The following is a 22,197-nucleotide window of genomic DNA, read 5'->3' on the forward strand; positions in this document are numbered from 1 at the left end:
GGCCCCTCATGGGGCAGATAAAGGAGTAGAACTAACAATGGCAGGAGAAGCAGTTAAAAATGGCAATCACAGTTTCAATTTGGTGCCTGGTAATAGAAGTGGCATAACTGGAAGCAACTGCACTAGAAGGGCTCAGTACATACCTGCAGCGTCCTGTGATGGTTAATTATATGTGTCAACTTGACTGGGCTATGCGGTATCCAGACATTTGGTCAAACATTATTCTGGGTGTTTCTGTGTAGGTGTTTTTGGGGTGACATTAACATTTAAATGGGTAGACTGAGGAAAGCAAACTTCCCTCCCTAATGTGAACCTCAACCAATCATTTGAAGGCCTGAGTAGAATAAAAGGTTGACCTATCCCCAAGTAAGAGAATTCTCTTTGCCTGATGGTCTTCACATCACAACACAGGCTCTTTCTGCCTGTTGGCCTTTCAACTGGGACATTGGCTCTTCTTGGTTTTATAGCGGCCTGCTTGCTTTATAGAGGAAATTGAAAAAAAGTTGGGAGAGGAAGGTGTCAGGGTCTCCAGTTGATATCATCATCTTATCTCTTCATATACTACTCTTTGATTAGACCAATAGGTTCGAAACCTAGCTGAAGGGAGAAACCTGGGTCTGTGTATTTCTTTCTTGTAGTTTTTTTCTATAGTTTTCCAAGTGATTATGATGCTTAGTTACTTTGGAAAAACTACTGGGCTAGGCTAGGCTGCCTTCTGTTGTCTTTTGTGAATGGTCATAACTTAGTAGGAATAAAAACTAAAATGTAACTTTTCAGAAGGGTTAAAAATAAAACCAGTAACAAATGTTGGTCTGCACCCAAAAAGGAATAATTTCATGACAGATACAGGGTATTTTTCTTTACATTGATTTTGCTTTTTCATTCTTCTGGGTTTAGTACTACAAGTCTCTTAAATTTCACTGAGCTTTTTATACGTTCCCAGCTGCTCAGGGAAGAGCTGACCATGAATAAAACTTCACTTTCGCTCTTGAGTGTGGTGGGCATGTGTGTGTATTCCAACTTTGAATATCTAGTTATGGCCACAAAAACAGAAACATTTCTATTTACGATTCACAATGTAGATATAATTTGTATATTTGTTATGATAATTTCCTAGCAGGCACTAATAGATTGTCTTGGCCTAAAAGAAAATTGGGTATATTTCAGCAAATTTCCAACATGTGAAGTAAAGGATCTCTAGTAAGGAGTACCTTTTCTAATTTACAGAAAGATGTCATATGAACTAACGGCAACCTTAGTGGTGATTGGGTTAAGTGGTTGTGCTCTAGCTACTTCTGCAATCAACTTCCTACCTCTTGCCTCTGGACCATACCCCAAATACAATATCCCCTCTAAAGAGTGTAGTGACAAGTCCCATTAATTTATGTGACAACCATTTATTGAGGCCCTCCCAAGGGGTCCACCCACTGATCTCCTGGGTTGGACGTACAGTGTGATCTGGAAGGCAAAGCTTCCCATCCTCCTGCTGGGCTCTAGCAAGCCCAGAGACCCACGTGGAGCCAAGCTGAAAATCTCACCAGATGCCTTCCTTCTCTGCAGTCACTTGATTTCAAGAAAATAAAACCATAAGTCCCAATAACAATGGCATCAGGCTTACACGTGATTCCCTCATTTTGTCATAATGACAATCTAGTCACATAGTCATTAGTATCTCCATTTTAAACCTCAGAGTGGTTTAAATGGCATCACTGGGATTTGAACCCAGGTCTCTCTGGCTCACATGACCACAATTCCAAGGCCCTGGCCAGGAATGACTCTCTACCGCCTTTGTCAACTGAGGTATTTGGCTTCTTCTCACAGTTGATTAAGGAGAACTAGTTGTTTTATCTTTTAACCACTGTTCTTACACAGGCTATAAAAGCATTTGAGGGCTGAGGGAAAATTACTGGCTCCTAAATGGAAAAATAAAACCACTAAGTCAAAGTTGATAAGTGTTCTCTAAAATGGCTGAGATTTAATATGCCAAATTTAAACCTTGTCAAATTTGGTAAACAAATTTGGTGTTCAAAAATTCATAAAAATTTATAAATTTTATAGAAATTTCTTTATATTTAGAGACAATTTATAAATTGGATTTTATTCTTCATGAAATTCCTGCATGTTCATAAGAGCCAAGAAATTATAACCAAAAGCTATAATGAGTATTCATACTAAAAAATGAGTATTCATACTAAAAAATTAAAAATGTAATTTTAAATATATGTTTACTGTGGGATATAGGTAATTTTTAAAATTTTTATTTTCCAACTTTTTACTATAAAATTTTCAAATACATAGAAAAATTGAAAAAATAGTACAATGATCACTATATACTCATCATCTAGATTCAACAACTGATAACATTTTGTCATCTTTGCTTTATCTATTTATCAAGCTACCTATCTATATATTTTGCTGAATCTCTTGAAAGTTACAGATGTTATATCATTCCTATATCTCCTCAAAATAAGGACATATTTAAATATCATCATAATAACATTATCGCACTTAATAAAATCCTGATACTGTATATATCTAGTCCATAACTGATAATTGTTCCCTGGATAAATTATCCACTGCCACATAACAAACACCCAAAAACTTAGTTCCTTCTCATAGCAGCTGGTTACTTAGCTCGCAATTCTTTAGACTGGGCTTGGCTGGGCAGTTCTGGCTTCTCTCTCATGTAGCTATGGTTAGTGACAGGTCAGCTGTTTCTGGAGGTTGCCTGGCTATCAGCTGGAGTGTCCGAGGCAACTGGGCCACGTGTCTCCTCACCTAGCAGGCTTGTCTGAGATTTCCCATGTCCTAATTGTTTAGCCTGTGGGCAGCCTTTTCCGTTCACTGCTGTCTCCTGGGCCTTTGTCCCTGTTTTTCCATTAGCTTCATTTCTTCTTCATTACCTCAATTACCCACCATGGCAACCCCTTAAATCTGAAAAACAGATCCGACTTGCTGGACATAGCATTTTCAGGCAATCTATGCTTCTAGTTGGTTGGCCTTTTGCCTTCCTGTGCACTTTTTGGCAACTGCTCCTGGCCTTAAACCATGCAGTCAGAGGAGGCAATGTTCATAATGACAGGAGCCAACCCCACCTAAGCGTATAAGTGTAGCCAAAGCCCCAGCCAGTGGGCTATCAAGGCCACCTACTTTCCCTCAATTCGTGGGGCTCAGACTGACTATCAGGGTAGCTGAAACCACCTTCTTTAGTCCTTAATTCCATCCTACCCAGCCTTAAGTCCTGACCTTTCTCTCTCCTTCCCACTTGCACTTTCCAGGGGCTGGCGGTCTCTACCACAGTAAGCAAAGAGAATAGCAGAAAGATTCTTGGTGGATTCAAATGAAGGATACTGGAGGTAGCTTCTGGTCAAGATGGCAAAATAGGTAAACGCCATGCTCACCTCCTCTCATGACCACATCAAAATTACAACTAAACTACAGAACAATCATCATTGAGAACCTCCTGAAGACTAGCTGAACAGAAGTCCTATAACTAAGGACATATAGAAGAAGCCATCTCAAGACTGGTAGGAAGGGTGGAGATGCGGAACAGGCTGGTCCCACACCCACGTGCAGATCTAATGAATGATTAAGACATGCAGAGTTATGAAAAAGAGTAAGACCTGGAGAAGCACTCTGTCCTCTCTGAAGCCATGAACAAAATGAGAGATTCCACCCACTGAGTTATGCAGGGGAGCCCTTTCTCGTACGCGCTCATGAGAACTCAAATCAGACCCTTTCCTCGCTCATGATCTGGGTGGGGGAAACATTTCTGACTATGGTTAGAAAGCCTGCACCTTCCTACAAATGTGTTCATTTTACACAATCTTAAAACATTTGCTAACATTTATTGGGCGTATTATATGTTAGACACTCTTCTAAAGACATCTATTAACTCATGCAATTTCTATGAAAAGTATAAGATAGAAATAGTTTTTTCCCTATCTTACAGATAAAAAAACTGAGGCACATTAACATTAGACGCCTTGCCCAGAGTCACTCACCAAAGTCACAGCTGGGATGTGGTAGAGCTTGATAAGGAGAAAATTCTGAGATGTTCGAAATTGTAGCAGGCCAGAAGGTGGAAGGAAGAGACGAGAGGTTCATCAGTTAACACTGCAGGGCAAAAACAGCGAAAGACTACTTATATTCTCGAATGTATGTTGAAACTTTGAATTAACTTTTAGGTGGCTATTTCCATAATTATCTAAAGAGGATAGGTGAGTAGCCAACTATCAGGCGCCACCGACCACCAGGCACCACAGCTTATTACTTACGCATGAACTTTGCAAACTGTTGCCCACACCAAACCGGAAGAGCAAATCTTTTTTCCTTAGGAGCTGTGCACCTATCCCAAAACCAGCCCCGCCTCACCTTCTCCCACCCCTTTTATCTATAGCTAATGTAAATTTTTTCAAAATGACTTACATCTTTCTTCTCCAAAGTGTTTGCATATGAGACAGTCAGCCCCAGGATGGCAGACACGTTGCTTTCTCCATCCAGCCCTGCTGTTGGTGGTTTAGAGTCCACGCTTCAACACCTGGATCTCTTTCTGATTAGCATGGATCAATAAACTCTTCTTTTAGAAAAACTTTCAGCTGTGAAAGTTTTTGTTTAACTAAAGAAAGAGAAATGTGAATTTGTTATTCCATGGACCAGAAAAGTGTTTCTAACTAAAATATAACTTTTAAAATCTTAAAATCAAACACCTAAGCACAAAAAGATGTTTTATTAATGAAAACTTTTACAGTAATGAAAGACCAAGTTTATTTATAAAAGCAAGGCCCTATAGGAAAACTTGCCTTAATACAGCTTGTGATTAAAGAGTAGCAGTAAACATATTTCCTACAAAAATAATCTTCTGTATCATTAAATCTGAAAATTAAAAAAAAAAACATTTATAGTTCAGCAGCCTAACCATGGATTCATCCCTGGAGAGCCCTATGAAGCACTAAATTTTGTGGCTCTCATTCCCAGTGCTACTTGGTGGGGTGTTCTTTCCTAATGATACTTCAAAGCAGCTAAAATGAGAGAATTAGCATAAAGACAGGTCCTAAAGGGCTATTTGGAGCCCAGGGTTTATTATTTTTATTCATTCCGTAGTAAACATTTAATGAGTAACTGCTATTTGCCAGGAGTACTTCCAGTTGCTTGAGAATAAATATAAATAAAATTCACCTCTGCCCTCAGGGAACTTGGAGTCTTACTGTCCAGCTAAAGACACACCACTGTCTTGCTCAAGAGTCAAGAGCAAAGGTCCACTGAAGTTGGTGGTGGAGGGGCCAGAATTGCCTGGGGGAGCTCTGGTGGGTCGGCAGTTCAGAGCCTACTTCGGCTAAGTCTAGAAGTGCAGATAGAGAAATTGGGGCTTGGAGAGGTTCGAGAATTTCTCAAGCAGATGTAAATCACAGGTTCAAGACCCGGAATTGGAAGTCAGGTCCTGATCCAGTGCTCTTTCCGACTTACCAAGTGGGGATGAATCTCTAACATCAATGGCCACCAATTCACTATCACATGGCAGATGGTTCTGAGGTGCTCTAATTTGTTCCTTTAATATTCCCTGTGTAAATGTTTAGACTGACAGTTATGGGTGAATTGGTCATTCATCACAATGGTTTCAAGGATCCCAAAATGTGATCCCTGGACCAGCAGCATCAGCCTCACCTGAGAACATGTTAGAAATGCAAACTCCCTAGCCCAACCCCAGTCCTAGTGCATCAGGAGCACTGGGTAGATCCACCCATCTGTAGTTTAACAAGCCCTGATGGAGCTAAAGTTTGAGAACCATTGTATTAGAGAAGTTTAGAAAAGCTGACTTTCACACGTGTTTGCTTGTTGACCAAATGTTGTAGCTAATGCATTTAATTAGTGGGCGGAGGGGGATTAGACTCTTGCTAATTCATATGTTGTTGGTGGATCAAAAACGGCTTCACCTGGGAGCTTGTTAAAAATGCAGAATCTCAGGTTTGCCCCATACCTCCTAAATCAGAATCTATATTTTAACAATTGCCCAGGCGATTCATACACACATTAAAGTTGGAGAGATCCTGGGCTAGATCTAACCCCCAAATTCAGGCTGTAAAAGTCTCTGAGGTTGAATGTGGCCACGGATCAGATCGTATTAAAGTTTTAAAAAATGCAACTTCCCCCATCTGCAACTGTTTTATTACTATGTCAGTACATAAAGAAAGCCTTTGGCATTTCATTTCATTTTTTTTTAAGACATTTATTTGGTGCTTGCTGTGTTCCAGATATTGTTCTAAGTATCAGGAATACAAATGTAAGATGCAGGTACTTCCCTAAGCAGAACAGATTTAAAAATACAACCAAAAAAAAAAAAAAAAAGAATACTGTGTGAGGAATGCAGTAATAAAAAACATTAAGCCACAGGGAGCTCAGAAGAGGAAGCATTGCTCTGGAATGGAGTTGGAGCGGCAATCATCGAGGGCTTCCTGGGGAGGTGACATTTGAGGTGTGATTTCAAAAATGAATAGGACTTCATTATTTGGACAAAGAGGGGAAGGACTTCAAGATGAGGAGCTATTTTTCTTGAAAAATCATTTAAAATTGTAATTCCAAATTTGAGTATTTATCAAAAATCAGTTATCATTATACTTTTAATCTGTATTTATTCCTGTGTTACCTCAGGCATCTGTGACCTCCACTCTGTCTTCTATTCTATAGTCTCAAAGACAGATAAAAATGTCTTCCTGGATTTAGTTATTCTTTCTATTACGCTATTTTATTTAAGATGTGTTCAAGTGTGATTTAGTAAGATTTTCACATGATTAAATATTATAATTATAATGTTTTATTTCATATCCGTTTGCCTTTAAGAGTATGAATATTGTGTAATAGAAAAATAATTCTAAAATATAGAATAATCCTTCACGCATAACAACATGAATGGTTGATATATACAGACTTGGTTTCGAGAATAAATTTTTTTCTTTTTGAACTGCAATTTACTCCCAGGAATGTAATTATTATTTAATGAACCTGAAAATAAAATGGTAGTTTCACCCCATCATACATTAGAAAATACAATTTACATATATTGTTCTATTTCCCCTGGCCTGTTAGTTGTATGATTATAGGAGGGATCAAATTAGTAGAAATTTACTGTGGCTTGGCTACTCTTGTGTCCACCTAGTAACGTAGGAATTTTCTTTCCTGTTAATATCTCACCCAGGTTTTCCTAAGAGTTCTTGAGTATGTCACATGAGTTCACCAACAGCCCTGCCCAGAACGTGCGACATCCACCGTGTTTTTCGGTCTCAATTCATCCTTGTTGCGATCTACTCCTTCTAGGCTGGTGGAGAGCACCTCAGCATTTCTCCATTCCACATCATCACAATGGAATCTGTGTCATGGTCAAGGGTGTTCCCTCCAGAGAGTTCCAAGTGAACTAGAGGCAGAATGTGTATAACTTAGAAGTGATATAAATCACCATTCCAGTCTGTGTACCCTTTGCCATCTAAGTCTCAATATCCTGCTTGTCTTGTGCCATAGGAGCTGATCAGAGATTAGATGTAGAGGAAATTGTCTACATTTATGAAGAAAAAGAAAAGTGGATTTCCACCTGACTTCATATAAAAAAATGGATTTCAGTTGGATTAAAGACCTAAATATGAATGGTGAAAGTATACAGTAAATAGAAGAGAATGTGGAAAAATACATTGCCTATAAAGAATTGAGGAAGGACTTTCAAACAAAACCCTCAAGGCATAGTGCTGGATAATGCACATGGTTGGTGAGATACAATGCCCTTGTGGGTGTGTAGATGGGTGCCACCATCTTGGTTTCTTTAGGTATACATATACCTTGTGTATATGTTCGTGTGTGTTGTTGCTGTTGTCGTTGTCACACAGGGGGATGTATGAGGATATTCATCTCAGCTTTGTTTATAAAAGGCAGTTGAAGGTCATGTAGGTGCCCATCACTGGGGAAGTGCATAAGTAAAGGTGGTGGACGTATGCTATGGACTGTCACACAGCAATTGGAAACTAGGGTCTGACCAAGAGTGCACATAGCAACACAGGAAAATTAAGATAAATATAATAATTAGAATGAGATCTATAGTGCAGCACTATTTATATTAAGTTGTGATACATGCAAACAAAATAACACCACATTTTAATTCAAACTCTCCGGAAGACATGTTACTCATACGATGGGCCTCCTGAACTGATCATTTAATTTTTTCCATTCACTTCCTTTCTCTCCATGCCCCTCCCCTTCCTTCTCTCATCTCTTTGTCTGGTTTATCCAGGTTGTGTCTGTAAGTGTCAGTATAAACTCACTACCAACATTTGTCTACATTGTAGTCATGCTGCCATGAAGAACAAAACTTATCCTACAAGGGTTTGAAATGAGCCTAGTAATACTCAAGAGCACTCTGGGTCTTTTGGTTTGGGTCGGTATTGGAGAATATATAATTTATAGCAGAGAGAGCAATCAATATATCTCTATATCTCTCTGCTTAGCTCTCTCTCCCTGTAAAATCAGCCAGCTTGCTTTGGTAGCCTGCTTGGAAGGAAACCTCAGATACTCAGGAGCTGATGTTGGAGAAAGAAAATTCAGAGCAATTTTGCTTGCATCGCCTTCCTTGCTCTTGCCATCAGCATGGGTGGTTGGGCCTGCCCAGTGGAGGGGAATCGACATCTAGTAAAATCGAAGAATACCTTCTATTTGTCAAATTCCACACCTGGGCATGTATCCTAGGGGAAAAAAAAATACAACAGATATACACAAAAAGACAGGTACAAGAATGTTCATTGCAGCAGTGTTTTTAATAGCAAAAAATTGTAAACAACCTAAACGTCCATTAACAGCAGAGTCTAAATTCTAATGCGCAATAGACTACTGTAAAGCAATTAAGATAAATGAATGAAAACTATATCTATTAAAAGGTGTAGCTCTTACAAAACTAATGTTGAATAACAAAATCAAAGTGTGGAAGGATATGTACGGTATGATACCATTTACATCAAGTTTAAAAACATGCCAAACAATATTATACATTGTTAAGGACATGTAATTATGTCATAAATATATGAAGAACTGCATGGGACAGATACAAAAGCGAAATCGAGCTTGATGGTTATCTGAGGAGGAACATGGGACTGGGGAAGGTTACTCAGAGTCTTCTGACTCTGTCTGATGTTTCTTTCTTTAAAACAAAGATCCAAAACAATATTCTAAGTTGCTAGGATCTGACAAATCTGGGTGGTAGGTACACAGGAATTGACTTCAGGAAATTATAGAGAATAATGTATGCTTCAAGTATGTCATACGGAAATCACAATTAGTGCTCAAGTAGAGATATAAACAAAGTTACCTGCACATTTAATTGTACACACGTAGATCACGGCCAGGGAAGGAGCTGTACTATTCATCCACGACCTCCACACATTCCATTTGTCCACATTGCAACCAAAATCATAAAAATGCCAAACCAGGGCTCTGTAGTACCCAAAAAAGAATTTTATGAAAAGAATGTAGCTGATGTCTCTAAACAAATATCTGACCAGTTTGCTCTGTTCACTGAACACTAGATAATGGCTATAGAGAAAACTGAGAGAAAAAAAGAAATAATAGAAGGAAAAACATCTAGAATTGAAGAAAGGCATGAGCTTTCAGAAGGAAAAGATGCACTAAATTCCAGGCATGATTTTGAGAAATTTAGTTAATCGCTTAACAAAATGATTCTCGAACTTGAGCATGCATTAAAATCATCTGGAAGGCTTGTCAAATCGCAGGTTGCTGGGACCCACCCTAGAGTATGTGAGTCAGCAGGTAAGGGGTAGAGTGCAGGAGTCTGCATCTCCAACAAGTTCTCAGTGATGCTGATGCTGCTGGTTCAGGGGCCACACTTTCAGAACCCTCAGTTTGAGATATAATAAATTCACAGTAAACTCTTCTTTCCTTCCATGTATAGGGTTCTTTGTTTCACCCTCAAGAAGAGCTCTGGATAACTATGGTTTTTGAGAAAGCAGTTGACTATGCTGTTTTTCCAGGCTGCAGTGGTTTACAAAATTTTGATCCCTAAACACCATAGAGAGCATTCCTTTTAATAACAGTGTAAATAACATCAATAGGAAGGTACTGATGGCCTAAGATAGGAGGAAGAAGTGAAGACATGGTGAGGTGGAGGGAAAGAAAGGCTGGGGAAACAACCAGCTTCATTCCACATAAACGAGGATTCAAGAGAGACTATCTAAAATGATTGAACGAGAAGCGGAGATGCAATTATAATATGTAAAGTTGAATAGGTAACCACAAATAGAACATAAGAATAATCTCCCTATTGATAGGGAGGTAGAATGAAAGCTTAGGGGTAATATAAGCACGTTCCTTATCTTCCAAGAGGTAGTTGGTAGAAATCATCCAAAGTTAAATCAAGAAATTATATTATTTCGAATTAAGGAGATAAACATTAGAAAAACTCAAAACAGAAACTGGTGAAATGGGTTGTCTCTTGGAACTGGGACTGAGAGTGGGGAGTTACAGGGTAGGAGATGGTTGCTTTTTGTTCTAAGTTCTTCGGCGGAATGTAAATTAAAAAAAAAATTCATGCTGGTATTTGTTTCATTAAAAACAATGAAGCTATCTATTTGGCCAAAAACTGATGAGCAAAATTGCAATTACTGAGTTCAAATCTTGATTCCGACTAGCATCTGTGATTCGGGACAAGCTGTTTGGAGTCTCTAAACTCAATTTCCTTTCTTAAAAAAAAAAAGGGATGATAATAGTAATTTGTCACAGGTTGTTCTAGGAAATAGATGTGATAATTATACAAGAAGATCATTTAGCACAGTACCTGGCACATTTGCATGAATGAATATTAGACATTATTATTATTGTCATTATAATCATACTGGCAACAGATTGGAGACCAATTTTGCAGTAGTGGGGGGGAAGAGGCAGACAAGGCAAGAAGGCCAAATCTTGTCAATGCGTGTATTTCTGGAAGATGTGACCACATTTATTTCACATGCGTGTGTGTGTGTGTGTGTGTGTGTGTGTGTGTGTGTGTTTGCCATGTCACACCTTTCTCAGAAATCCAGGGAGTACCAAGAGTACTTCAATAAAGTCTGATTCAATAATATAGCTTGAAAATAAAGGGAGAGAATAAAGGGTCAGAGAATCTAGAAAAAAAATGAACCCTGCTCCGTATTCATCTCTGCTGGGGCCTGAATGGAGGAACTAGCATACTTTCAGGATATTCTCACCAGGAGTTCCAGGTGGGGCATGGTGGGCAGCTGAACTTGATCACATGGACTCCACTTCCGGATGAACAATGTAGGAGCAAGCGACCTGAGTTGACTCATCCTCCTTCCCATAAATACTTGAGAAAGGCATGGTCACACTGGTTAAAGTTCAGCATCTTCAATAATTCATTTGCCAGTTGAATTATTCAATCTAACCTGATCTTGAAGTCATAACTCACTCTAAAATGAGTGCAATGAATAAAGTCGTATTGCCACAGAGAGCTTACCTATGGACTTAGCACTAATAAAATCTTGACCTGCATAGGTCAGTACATCATAATTATTGGCATTTTCAGCCCCAAAGCAACCTGACATATTAACACAAAGATCTGTCTATAGAATGGGCCTTGGCCAAGGCAGAGAAGGCTGGAGGTTGCCCACACGGACTTTGATGGCTTATGTCAGGGCTGTGGGCTGTGAAAGCCTTTTGAGTCTGGACCTCAAGTGCCTACACTGAGGGAAGAGCCTCAGAGTGCATGGCAGGCAGACCCTTTGGTGGTCCGCATGATTCCTATTCCCCTGGTGTTCATGCCCTGTACCACCTTCTCCCCTTGAACCTGGAGGGTTCCAGGTTCATGCTTCCAACCGATAGAATACGGCAATGGTGAAGGACTTTTGAAAATGTACTTAAGGTCCCAAATCAGTTAATTTTGAGTTAATCAAAAGGGAGATTACCCTGAGTGAGCCTTATTCGATCAGGTGAAAACCCGTAAAATGGGGAGAGACTAGGTCCTCCCTGAGGCCAGAGAGTCTCCTTGCAGGCTTGATAAAATGAGCAGCCATGTTGTAGGTATCCCCGTGGCAAGGAATTGTGGGCAGCCTCTCTGACCTGAGGGCAGCCACATAACATTTCATAAAGCTGGATGAACGATAGAAGGAACCGGCCAACAAAGATGAAACTGCAGCAAGGAAACAAAAAGCAATAATGCTGGAAGTGAAATGAAAATCGGATGTGAATTGAGTATGAGAAGTAACAGTGTGGGGCTGTTGACACTGCGGATATGCAGACCAGAGGAGTGCCGTGAAGGCGAACTTACTGACATAAATCAGCAGAGTGGCTGTGATGGAAGGATGAAGCTGTCCCAGACGAAGTGACAGGGGAAAAAAAAAAAACACATCAAAGGAACTCTTGGAGCTATTTCACAACATCGAAAGCACTAAAAATAAACTGGTGGAAGATGACCCAAATTTAGAAAGGAGTATGACAATTTGCCAAAGCATAGAAAAGATGCTCACTCCATGTTGTAAGTTATATGATGACTCAAAGGTGAGCACTGTTCAAACTACTTCATAAGGTTTTACAAAAAAAAAAAGAGCCCACTTTAATTCTCAGTTTCTAGTGTTTTAAATTACTGTGTACCAAAGAAAAGTTTTACTCTATTTTTTTCATGTCTTTATACATCTATAAACGACAGTAAGAAAGTTATGTTTTGAAAAAAATTTGTATAGGTCATGGAACAATTATAATTTGTTTTCATTGATTGTTAAGATCACCTCGTAAATGTTTGGCTGGCATAATCATCTTGACAGTCCTGCACTACCATGCAAAGTGAAGACTGCCTGTAATCTGGCTCACTCGGAGCCCTTCCCCACAAATGACAAGGGATTACCCATTCTACAATGGCTGCTCCGTTTTTGGCAGGGACCATGTCAATTATGTTCTCCATTGTACCCCACACCTCCAGCACCTAGAACAATGTTTGCTCAGATTAGGGAGCTGTTAATAGCTATTTGAATGAATGGACATACCTTGCCTCTTTAAGTGGGTGATACAAAGGAGTCACAGATCATTTAGAGAAAGGGCAAGATGCGCAAAAGGTACTAATCAAAATGAAAACAGGAGAAACATTACTTGATTTGAGGTTATCAAGAAGGCTTAGCTTCCTGAATCCCAAAGCTAATTCTCTGTAAAGTTGTGGATGATGATGCTGCAAATGGCACATAAATTTGGTCCAGACTGTGGAGTAGAAAATGAGAATTAACAGAGGCAATGAAAAAAAAAAAAAAACCTCGCTTTGAAAGTAATGTGTAATAGAAAATTGAGATGCAATTATAAATGTGGAGCTAGTTTAACTGAAGGCAGCAGGTTAATTTCAAGTTAAATGGTGAAATAAGCTACTTGGGATAAGCTACTTGGTTATCTACTTCTTTCAGAGATGCAGGGTTTAATTCATTCTATTATACTGTGCAGCAGCAACATTTGATAAAGACACGAATTGTTCTTCCATGGATTTCCTATGTACAGACTTGGAGATTCAAAAGTGAGAGGGGTAGGTCAGGGAATAGGTCAAATAACTAAAAAGCATCCAACTTAGTGATGTTCGGGTTGCTATGAATAAAAATGCCATTCAGAAGGTAAGATTCTGACTCTTTGATCTTTCAAAGCTGAGAAGCTGTTTCTACAATCTGACTTTAAGAAAGAGTTGGGATGTTATATAGAGAAAGGTTTATCATCATTTTTGGACTGCCACAGGAGAGCTAGCACTGAAATCCATGAAGCCAAACTGAAAACCAGTCTCACAGACCCCGCCCCCACAGGTAACTATCCACTCAAACACCTTCCAAACACACACACATACACGCGCTCGTGCGCGCGCACACACACACACACACACTTTCAAAGCAGAGATAAAATCAGGTTAGAGAGAATGTAATACCCATGTATATTTGATCCCTGTGACGATTTCAAAATGTTTGGAGATAATAGGAATCACCTGAACATAGCAGATTTGCTTTTTCTTTTCAATTTTGAAAATATTTAGCACAATTGCGAACGGTGTAGTCTGTCAAAGAGGGCAAATTTGTCCCACTGCCAAATCAAGAGTAACCCAGGCAGAACAAATTAAAGCGACATCCTGGGTTGCTCAGAAGTAACATTCAAAGAATAACTGGCATTTAGAAACGTGTGAAAGAGGAACATAAATGAAGGTTGTCTTTCAAAAGATGAAATTCATAGCAAAAGAAATTGATCCATTGTAGCGCTGCTATATCTGATCATTTCAATATTGTCAGTCTTTTTCTTCCGGAAAATATTTTCTTTTGTGATGAGACTAATTCCAGCTAGGAATTAGGGCCTAGGAATCTGTGTAAATTTTAGCATCTGAGGCAATTGCATTAGTTGTCAGATTTGCTGTAAGCCTAACGCTGTGGTGCTTGCTCATCTGAGCACTGTGTCTTCCCACATCAATCATATCCCTCTGGCTAACCCACTTACTTAAAATATGGAGGAACTGAGACTCAGAAGGGCGAATGTGTTCAGAACAGCTCTCTGAGTCCAAAGTTAAACTCATAAACATATACAATAATATTAGCATAGATATATAAAAATTTGAAAGAAGATGCCCTAGATTGTTGACAATGACATTTTGGGGGGTTGGGTTTATAGGATTTTTCACTTCATCATTTATTTCTGTAATATTTACTTGATAGTACCAGGGAATTACTAATTTTTAAAAGTGTGAAAACGGCATTATGATTATGTTTAAATGTTATCTGTAGGAAGTTCTTACTGAAATATTCATGGGTTAAATGCTCTAATGTCTAAGATTTGCTAATACAGTGTGGAGGGAGGTGCATCAAAATAGGGGAAATAAGAATAAACATGAATTGGTATGTGATAAGCACATATTGATTCGCTATATGATTGTGTCTCCTTTTGTGCATGTTTGAAAATTTTATAATAATTAATAACAATTATAGGTGATACGCTTGGAAAAATAGGCTGAGGACTAAATGTAAAGGACCTCCAGTGCAAGAAGTTTTATTCACTAGTTCAGTGGTCTGCAGACTTTAGTAAATGCAGCCCTACCTGTGACAATATTTTTGCATACATGCACCAGGCATATGCTTGTTAATTGATTTATTTATTTTAAATGATGTACATATAGCACTGTACTATTATGCCATTATAAAACATACACAAACATAAAAACAGCTAGATAAAAATAAACACCAGCATTATTTTAATATATTCTTCCTACACTCTAGTGGACATGGACCCCACTTAGGAGTGTTTAGTGAATGGGGGGCCCTTGAGGTTTTCTAAGTCATAAAGGATTCGTTTAGAAGAAACAGAAACTTATCGCAGCACCCATAGGAAATGGGAGATCGATTAGAAAGACCCAGTGCTATTTCACAGTTCTTTCTCAAAGACTTGGAATGGACAGGGAAGTTGTTCTAAATGGATATGTGATTTGAACAAGGATCATCACTGCCTTGTACACTTCTTTTATACATATACGATACACATAATGTATTCTGCGCATAGAGTCAGGATACAGTATGCATATAGAACAAACATACCCACATATTATCTTGGGCAATATATTTAACACAATATTATGATGATAATATCTGACAGTAATTATTGACTCCACCGGCTATTGTGGTAAGAACTTTACACACATAACTTTACTTAAACTCATGACAATCCTATGGAAATAGACCTTACGGATTTCCATTTTGCTATGAGGAAATTGAGGCACAGAAAAAATTGATTAGCTTTCCCAAGATGAAAGGGCTAGAAAATGGCCAAGTTCAAACTTAAATCAAGAAGTTTCTGACCTTGAGCCCCATGTCCTTAACTACTAAACCATATTGCCTCTGTAGGGAATTAATGGCGGTGTCCAAACCATAAGATTGTTGTGATGATTAAATGAGATAATATGTGTGATATGTTTAGCACATTATCTGACATTGAACACACATCCTATTAATGTTAGTATTTTTAGTACATAGAATATTTACCAAAAATTTCCACAGAAAACACCATTAATATTTCTCAATATCAAACACCAATATTTATAATTGTAATAAAATAATGTTTTCTTATTTAAACATTATTTTTAATAACACACGTCTAAACTCCTTTTGTAGGCTACCATCTACAAATATGTGTGACTTTTGTTATTGAACCTCTATGGAACAACCAATGAGAAATCGCAACTGTGGACTGTGTGTGTGTGATGCCTCCCGTCCAGTAGGCTACAAAAATGGAAAAATTTGTACTTGGCATACTTCTGTCATATTTTAAGAAGCCACGTACATAAATCGGAGTGTGTGTAGTAGCTTAAGCACTAAATGACCCACGAAGTACATATGTACATGTCGATTTTATTTTACAATTGAAGAGTTTGCATCCTTTTGCTTTGACCCAAAGATACATTTTGAGAGAGACGACAATTCTGAAAACTTCTTTGCATTCCATCAGTTTTACCTAAAGTGGTCAAATTTACCACTTCTGGTTTTTTTTTCCCCCAGCTTTCGTATTTCTATCAATCAAGATGAGATCATTTAATAAATACTTTATTATTTATTTAATCATGGCTTCTATATTAAAGTAGCCATCTCTCCCTAATTTTCTGAAAATTCCAGATTTGAAATTTTGTCCCAATGTTAGGCTGTAATTCAAAATTTGGTTGGAAGCATTGGCCCCAGTAGAGGAGGTGATGCATGAAGCTCTGTGATGCTGAGCGATGTGACTCAGGCTGCTGTGCAGTCTGCTTTACATGACTGGATCTGCACTTACTTTCGATGATCATTAAATGTTCCTTTATTGTAATTTTGCGAATACTTTATTGAATGTTCTGTCACTCTTAAGGGAATTCTAAGTTTCATGGTTGAGTTGCGGGGGGAATGAATGATATCTTTGGTTTATATATTCTGACATTTAGTCAAAGCAGAGCTCTCTATTCATCAAACAATTTAATTTTGATATTATTAATTGATTTCGATTTATGTAATTAGATAATCTATAACTAGGAACCTGCCCATCGTTCCCTCTATTCTTTTATTTGGGAAGTATTTTAATTCCAGGAACATCATGAAGAGCATTTGTGTTGACACAATAGAATCCATCCCCACCCATTTCTAACCCAAATGGCGTAAGCCAAAATGAAATTTGTAGCATTCTTGGAAGAAAGCATCAGATAACCAAACACTATGAGCAAAAAATTAATTTATTATATATATTCTCTAATAATTCATAATAGCTTCTTGAATTTTAAACGTCTTCTTGCTATTTCCAATGCTTAAAAATTATAATTTTAAAACATAAGTACTGTTTTATATACATTGTGATTTTGTTTTAAACTTCTAAATATGATGATATGGTCTCCAAGTATCCACTTGGAAGGAAAGGGGATAGGATTCATTGTTTTGCTCTAACACGATAGAATTTAAAATTTCACATCATATACCCGGAGTTTTGACTATATGAAAAATAGCCAAATGTCATCACTTTCTTGTATATTTCTTTTACATGTATATATATGTATAATATAAACAGAATACATCTGATTAGTACATTTCAACATTTCATCAATGTGACTTTTATCTCCTATTTTATACAAAATAACCAAATTTACAGAGGGAAGAAAGGAGACATCTGTTCATCGTACACATAAAGTAAATAAAAGTTCATGTATGGCTTTGCAAGGTAGATTATGATGTGACTTTCATACTTTATTTATTTAAAAGCATCTTGAGAGAACGTGTCAGTGTGCTTACGAGAGCGGCCATGGTGGTTGAATGTCGCATCGAGAGTCCAAGATTGGGATCCCCAGTGGTCTTTCCGGTGGCTGCCTCGGCAGCTTTCAGGAGACAAATGTAGTTTATGACCACTTCATTGATCTTCGCTACAATTTCCTGCCGCTGTGTTTCTGAGTTTACGACTTTAACTAACTGCATGCAAGCTTCTGTTAGGCAACAGAGCACTTGAAAGCTGGAAGTCATAGCTAGGAGCATCTCCTCTGGGCTTTTCTCGGCCATCGCCATTTTCCTACAGGCACTTCCCAACTGTCTGGACTCGATGGATAACAGTTGCTTGTACTGAGAAAGTGTAAATTCGTACGCTTCAGGGCGTGACTCCTCTCTCTTCCCCTTGGTTACCCTGACGAGGCAGAGCAGCTCATTGGCATCATTTTGGGCTGCGAGGAACCCATCGGGCATTGTATATGTGCTCTCCTTTAGGGCATTTATTCTTGTAATCCGGGCATCAAAAGGCAGGTTGCTGAAGTCCATATCATCTGGGCCGCTCAGGTCTTCTGCCCAGACTTTCAGCACTGAGACTCTGGACAGCTCCACTCCTTGCTTCTGAATCCCAACAGCCAGGGATGGGCTGGTTGGTTCTGGCATGGCTTGAGTCATCTGTGGTTGAAAGAGGCAAGAGACCCGGCGGGTGGCTTCTCCCTCCTCTTCGTCCTCATCACCTTCTTCATCTTGCCCTCGGTTCAGGAAGCAGTAGCTGAAAGGTCCCCGGCATCTCCAATTGCTGCCCTCCAGCTTCCTCAAGGGTAATGTCCTATACAGCTTTGAGTCTTTGTGAGCCACCGGGGACCTTTTGTGAACCTTTCCCTCAGAACTAAAGTGCATTGAGCTTTGGGAAAAACTTTTGGTGAGCTTCTTCCCCAGGGGGAGTTCTGCTCGCCTTTCTGAACTGGCCTCCTGCGATTCAGTGATACCTGGACACTTTAAGCCGACTGTACCCTTGGTTCTCTCTTGGAAGGGCTCCAAACCTACAGATCCTGAGAGGATACTGCTGCTACGTCTCAGAGCCCTCTGGCTGGGGGGTGTCCCGAGGCTCCCCCGTCTCAGATCCAGTGGCCGCCAGCTCACAGCCTCTCCATAGGCCTGGTTTGCTTGGGAGAAATCATTAGGGTCTTGATTTGGAATTGGCACCTTTGATTCCGAGTGAATATTTGATGGTAGCAGGATGGGATCAGCTTCAGGATGTTGAGACCAAGCTGAAAGCATGCCTCCTCGTCTCTCCTTCCCAGGCTCTGTCAAAGCTACACTAGGGGTAGTAGAAAAACAGAGAGAATCATTAAGCATCTCGTGGGCAGTCCATTCACTACATCTCTCTGTGATGTCTGTCATTTCCCAAGGATGCATTCTAGAAGGGATGCCATTTGTCAGGGTCACCCCACTTTCCAAAGACTGCAGCCTGAGATCTTATAACAGATTTCTATTTGAAATTTCAATATATTTCAAGAAATACTGGAATCTGTTATTTCTTAAACTACTGATTCATTTGGAATTGTCTAGAAATCCCAAACATTTTCAAGGAGATAACGAAATTTCATGAATTGCCTTGCTCTCAATATTTCTCTATCAAAGCTTAGACACATAATTAGAAAACACACATCCTACAGGTAGATTATTCAAACATATTTATAACATTTAAGTTTCATTTCAAGGGAGTTAGGTTAATCCTGGCATCAGTTAACCTTTTCTTAAAGAAGTGGCCTAACTTAATTAATGCAAATTAAATAAGTTAGCCTTTTAAAGAGGTTATCACGGGGTTTTCCTGGTGTAGGGTTTGAAGTTGAGACACTGGGCAAGTTGCTCAACTTTTCTCAGAAAAGTCATTTGAGGAAAATAATCTCCATCTCACAGAATTTTTGTGAGAAACAAGAGGTAAGTTAGGTGAAAGCTCTCTGTAAACTGCAAAGGATTAAACAGTGTGCTTTAATTAGTTTAGAGGTAAAGATGTTAGTTGGGTGATGCCTAGATGGGCTTCCCAAGGCAGGTGAAGCCAGTGGTGGGTTTTCAGAGAGGAGATGATCTTAAAAGGTCAGGAATGGAAATTAACCAATATAAAATCTCACGAACAGCTACTGACTTACATGGAAATGACACTAACAATGATATCATTTGAAATTGGAGAGTATGAAAGAGCATCTGCTTTTGTCACATGATGACTGGCCAAGTGGATTAGTGAGAGGGATAAATGCCCACTGGGTGGTAGAATGGTGAAGTGGGCATGGAAGGCGGCAGTTGTTCTAGTTTCTATCTGTGTCTATATTTTATTATTTAAGGGAAAATAAAACAGCTCATCGTGCATACCCCAAAACCTTCCTGACTCTGGGGTGTGCCAGACCCTTCAGAATACTCCTCCATGAGAGTCCTACAGAGTCGGAAGGAATCTGTAAGTGGCGCTGAAAGGCAAATGATCTTTGCCAACCTCTCCAGTCTCCCTGATCCCCTGCTGTTACCCCTCCTTGCCTCTCAAAAATGAAAGGGCAAAATTAGAAAACTGATGTCTTAAAAAGGACATCAAACTGCGTTTGTGCCTCTAAGCAATACTATCTTGCAACTAAAAGTCACACTGGACACTGCTAAAAGTCTACATTTGGAATTTATATATATATATATAAAACCGATCCATCAGATTCTAAAAGCAAGAACAGAGAAAGATTCTAAGGAGCTAATGCCATTTTCAGTATTGTTTCAGATCTAGAAACTTCGGTATCTTTTAAACACTGAGAGATCAGTGATTGATACTTAACCTGGCCACAATTCTGCAGCCTTTTTAAAGATTCTAATTTTTTGCATCCAGACTTCATATTTTTAAGTTTGCTGTAAATTTGGTTTACATGCTCCTGGCATGTAATGCAAAGCACTCAACCGATCATTGCTGTACCTGTGGTTTCCTTAATCTTGGGGAGCCGATGACATCCATCTCTCAAAGTGCCAAACAGAGGTTCGGCATTAATGGCTGTGTGCAGAGCAGGCACTGTCATCCGTGGACACACCCCTTCTGTCTGTGCGTGCAACTCCTTAAAGGTTGCTCCATGGTTAGGAAGCCCAGCGGCTCTCTCTTCTGAAGGAACATAATTCATGCCTTTCCCTGAAGTCTCAGGAATCAAGTGCTTCCCCATGGAGGGGCAGAGTGGGGACTCCACAGGTGTGGCACAGGTGCTGCAGCTGCTGCCTGTGCCACAGCCTGCATCCACTGAAGAGCCTTGAGAGCTCTGTAGAGAAAAATGGCCCTCGCTTTGTAACGATGACATCCGCTTGGCCAAGTGGTAGTCACAAAGACGGGCCACACTCTCTTCCGCCCCAGGAAGCTTGGAAGGATGGTCACACGTAGACGGGTCAGCATCCTCTGGGTTATCTAAGTCTTTGGCTGAAGAGACACAGGTCACGTCAGTTAAGAAGTGGTCCCGTTGGCCAAGTCCAGAAACCTCACTGGCTTCTCCATCGGGAGCCCCTTCATCCTTCCCTTCGGCCTCCCTTGTCCCCAGACCAGAAGCTCTTGGAAAGATTATCCCCGTTGCTGCTTCCATTCCACTTTTTTCAGCCACCCCGCCCTCAGTGGCCACATACCATCTTTGGCTGTCCTTGCGAAAGGCAGTTCTCTCCAGGTTAAAAGTGCTTAGGTGTTGACCGTCCCTTGAAGACACGGTACCAAATTTACCTTTGGCATCTTCCTCTGCCTCGGCTGTTTTGGTCCCTTGCTGTTTTTTCCCTGGTATGTTCCCATTAGGGGGTGCTTTCCCCTCCCCGTTGGCCAGCTTGCTTTTCCTTTTGCTGGTGCAGGAATACGCCACCGACCCCATGTGCAGTTTGCTAAAATAGTCAGTGAGAGACTTGGTCTCCATGGTTTCGGGCTCCATTTCCATGTGGTCTGAGTGAAGTATCTGCTTGGAAGGCACAATTTTGGGCGGAAGGTCAGTCACTGGACGGGCAGCTGGGGTGCGGGAGGACTGTGGAGGCAAGCCCCCAGCAGGGGGTTTGGAGGTGGGGAACTCTGTCTGCTCTTCTGCAAGGGGGTGGTAGCCTTCGTGAGTGGCCAAGAACATGCGGGAGAGGTTTTCTGACTGCTTCTGTGCTGTGGCCAGTTCAGAGCTCTCAGTCATTTCAGAAGAGTTTGTTTCATTGCCCGAGTCTGATGAAGACTCGGGACTATAAGCCCGCAAGATGGCTACACCTGCGTGTCGTGAAAAACAAGGATGGATTAATGGATGCATCAGGGCACTAGGAGACATGTAAGAAAATCGGACTCATTATTATTAAAAAACAAAACAAGTTTTTCCCTTTTCAGTAAGGATTCTGAATTTATTGCACAGTCGTTCCAGAAATGGGGGCGCGGGGAGAGGAAACGTGCCACGTGTTTAAAAAAATAACAAAGGAAACCACATAC

At 39.8% G+C, this 22,197-nt stretch overlaps 1 protein-coding gene across 1 annotated transcript in view; it reads right to left on the reverse strand.

The window, feature by feature from the left end:
- Window positions 1–17,045: 17,045 nt before the first annotated feature.
- The window catches only part of FRMPD4 (FERM and PDZ domain containing 4), a 712,471-nt gene continuing 707,319 nt past the window's right edge, over window positions 17,046–22,197 (reverse strand). The window contains exons 19-20 of the mRNA XM_006906031.3: window positions 20,695–21,984; window positions 17,046–19,060 (exon numbers count right to left, since the gene is read on the reverse strand). Of these exons, the coding sequence (XP_006906093.2) occupies window positions 17,736–19,060; window positions 20,695–21,984 (2,615 nt within the window). The 3' untranslated portion in view covers window positions 17,046–17,735. The remainder of the gene's footprint in view (window positions 19,061–20,694; window positions 21,985–22,197) is intronic.

The sequence above is a fragment of the Pteropus alecto genome, unplaced genomic scaffold (assembly GCF_000325575.1).
Source record: "Pteropus alecto unplaced genomic scaffold, ASM32557v1 scaffold511, whole genome shotgun sequence".
Classification (NCBI taxonomy): domain Eukaryota; kingdom Metazoa; phylum Chordata; class Mammalia; order Chiroptera; family Pteropodidae; genus Pteropus; species Pteropus alecto.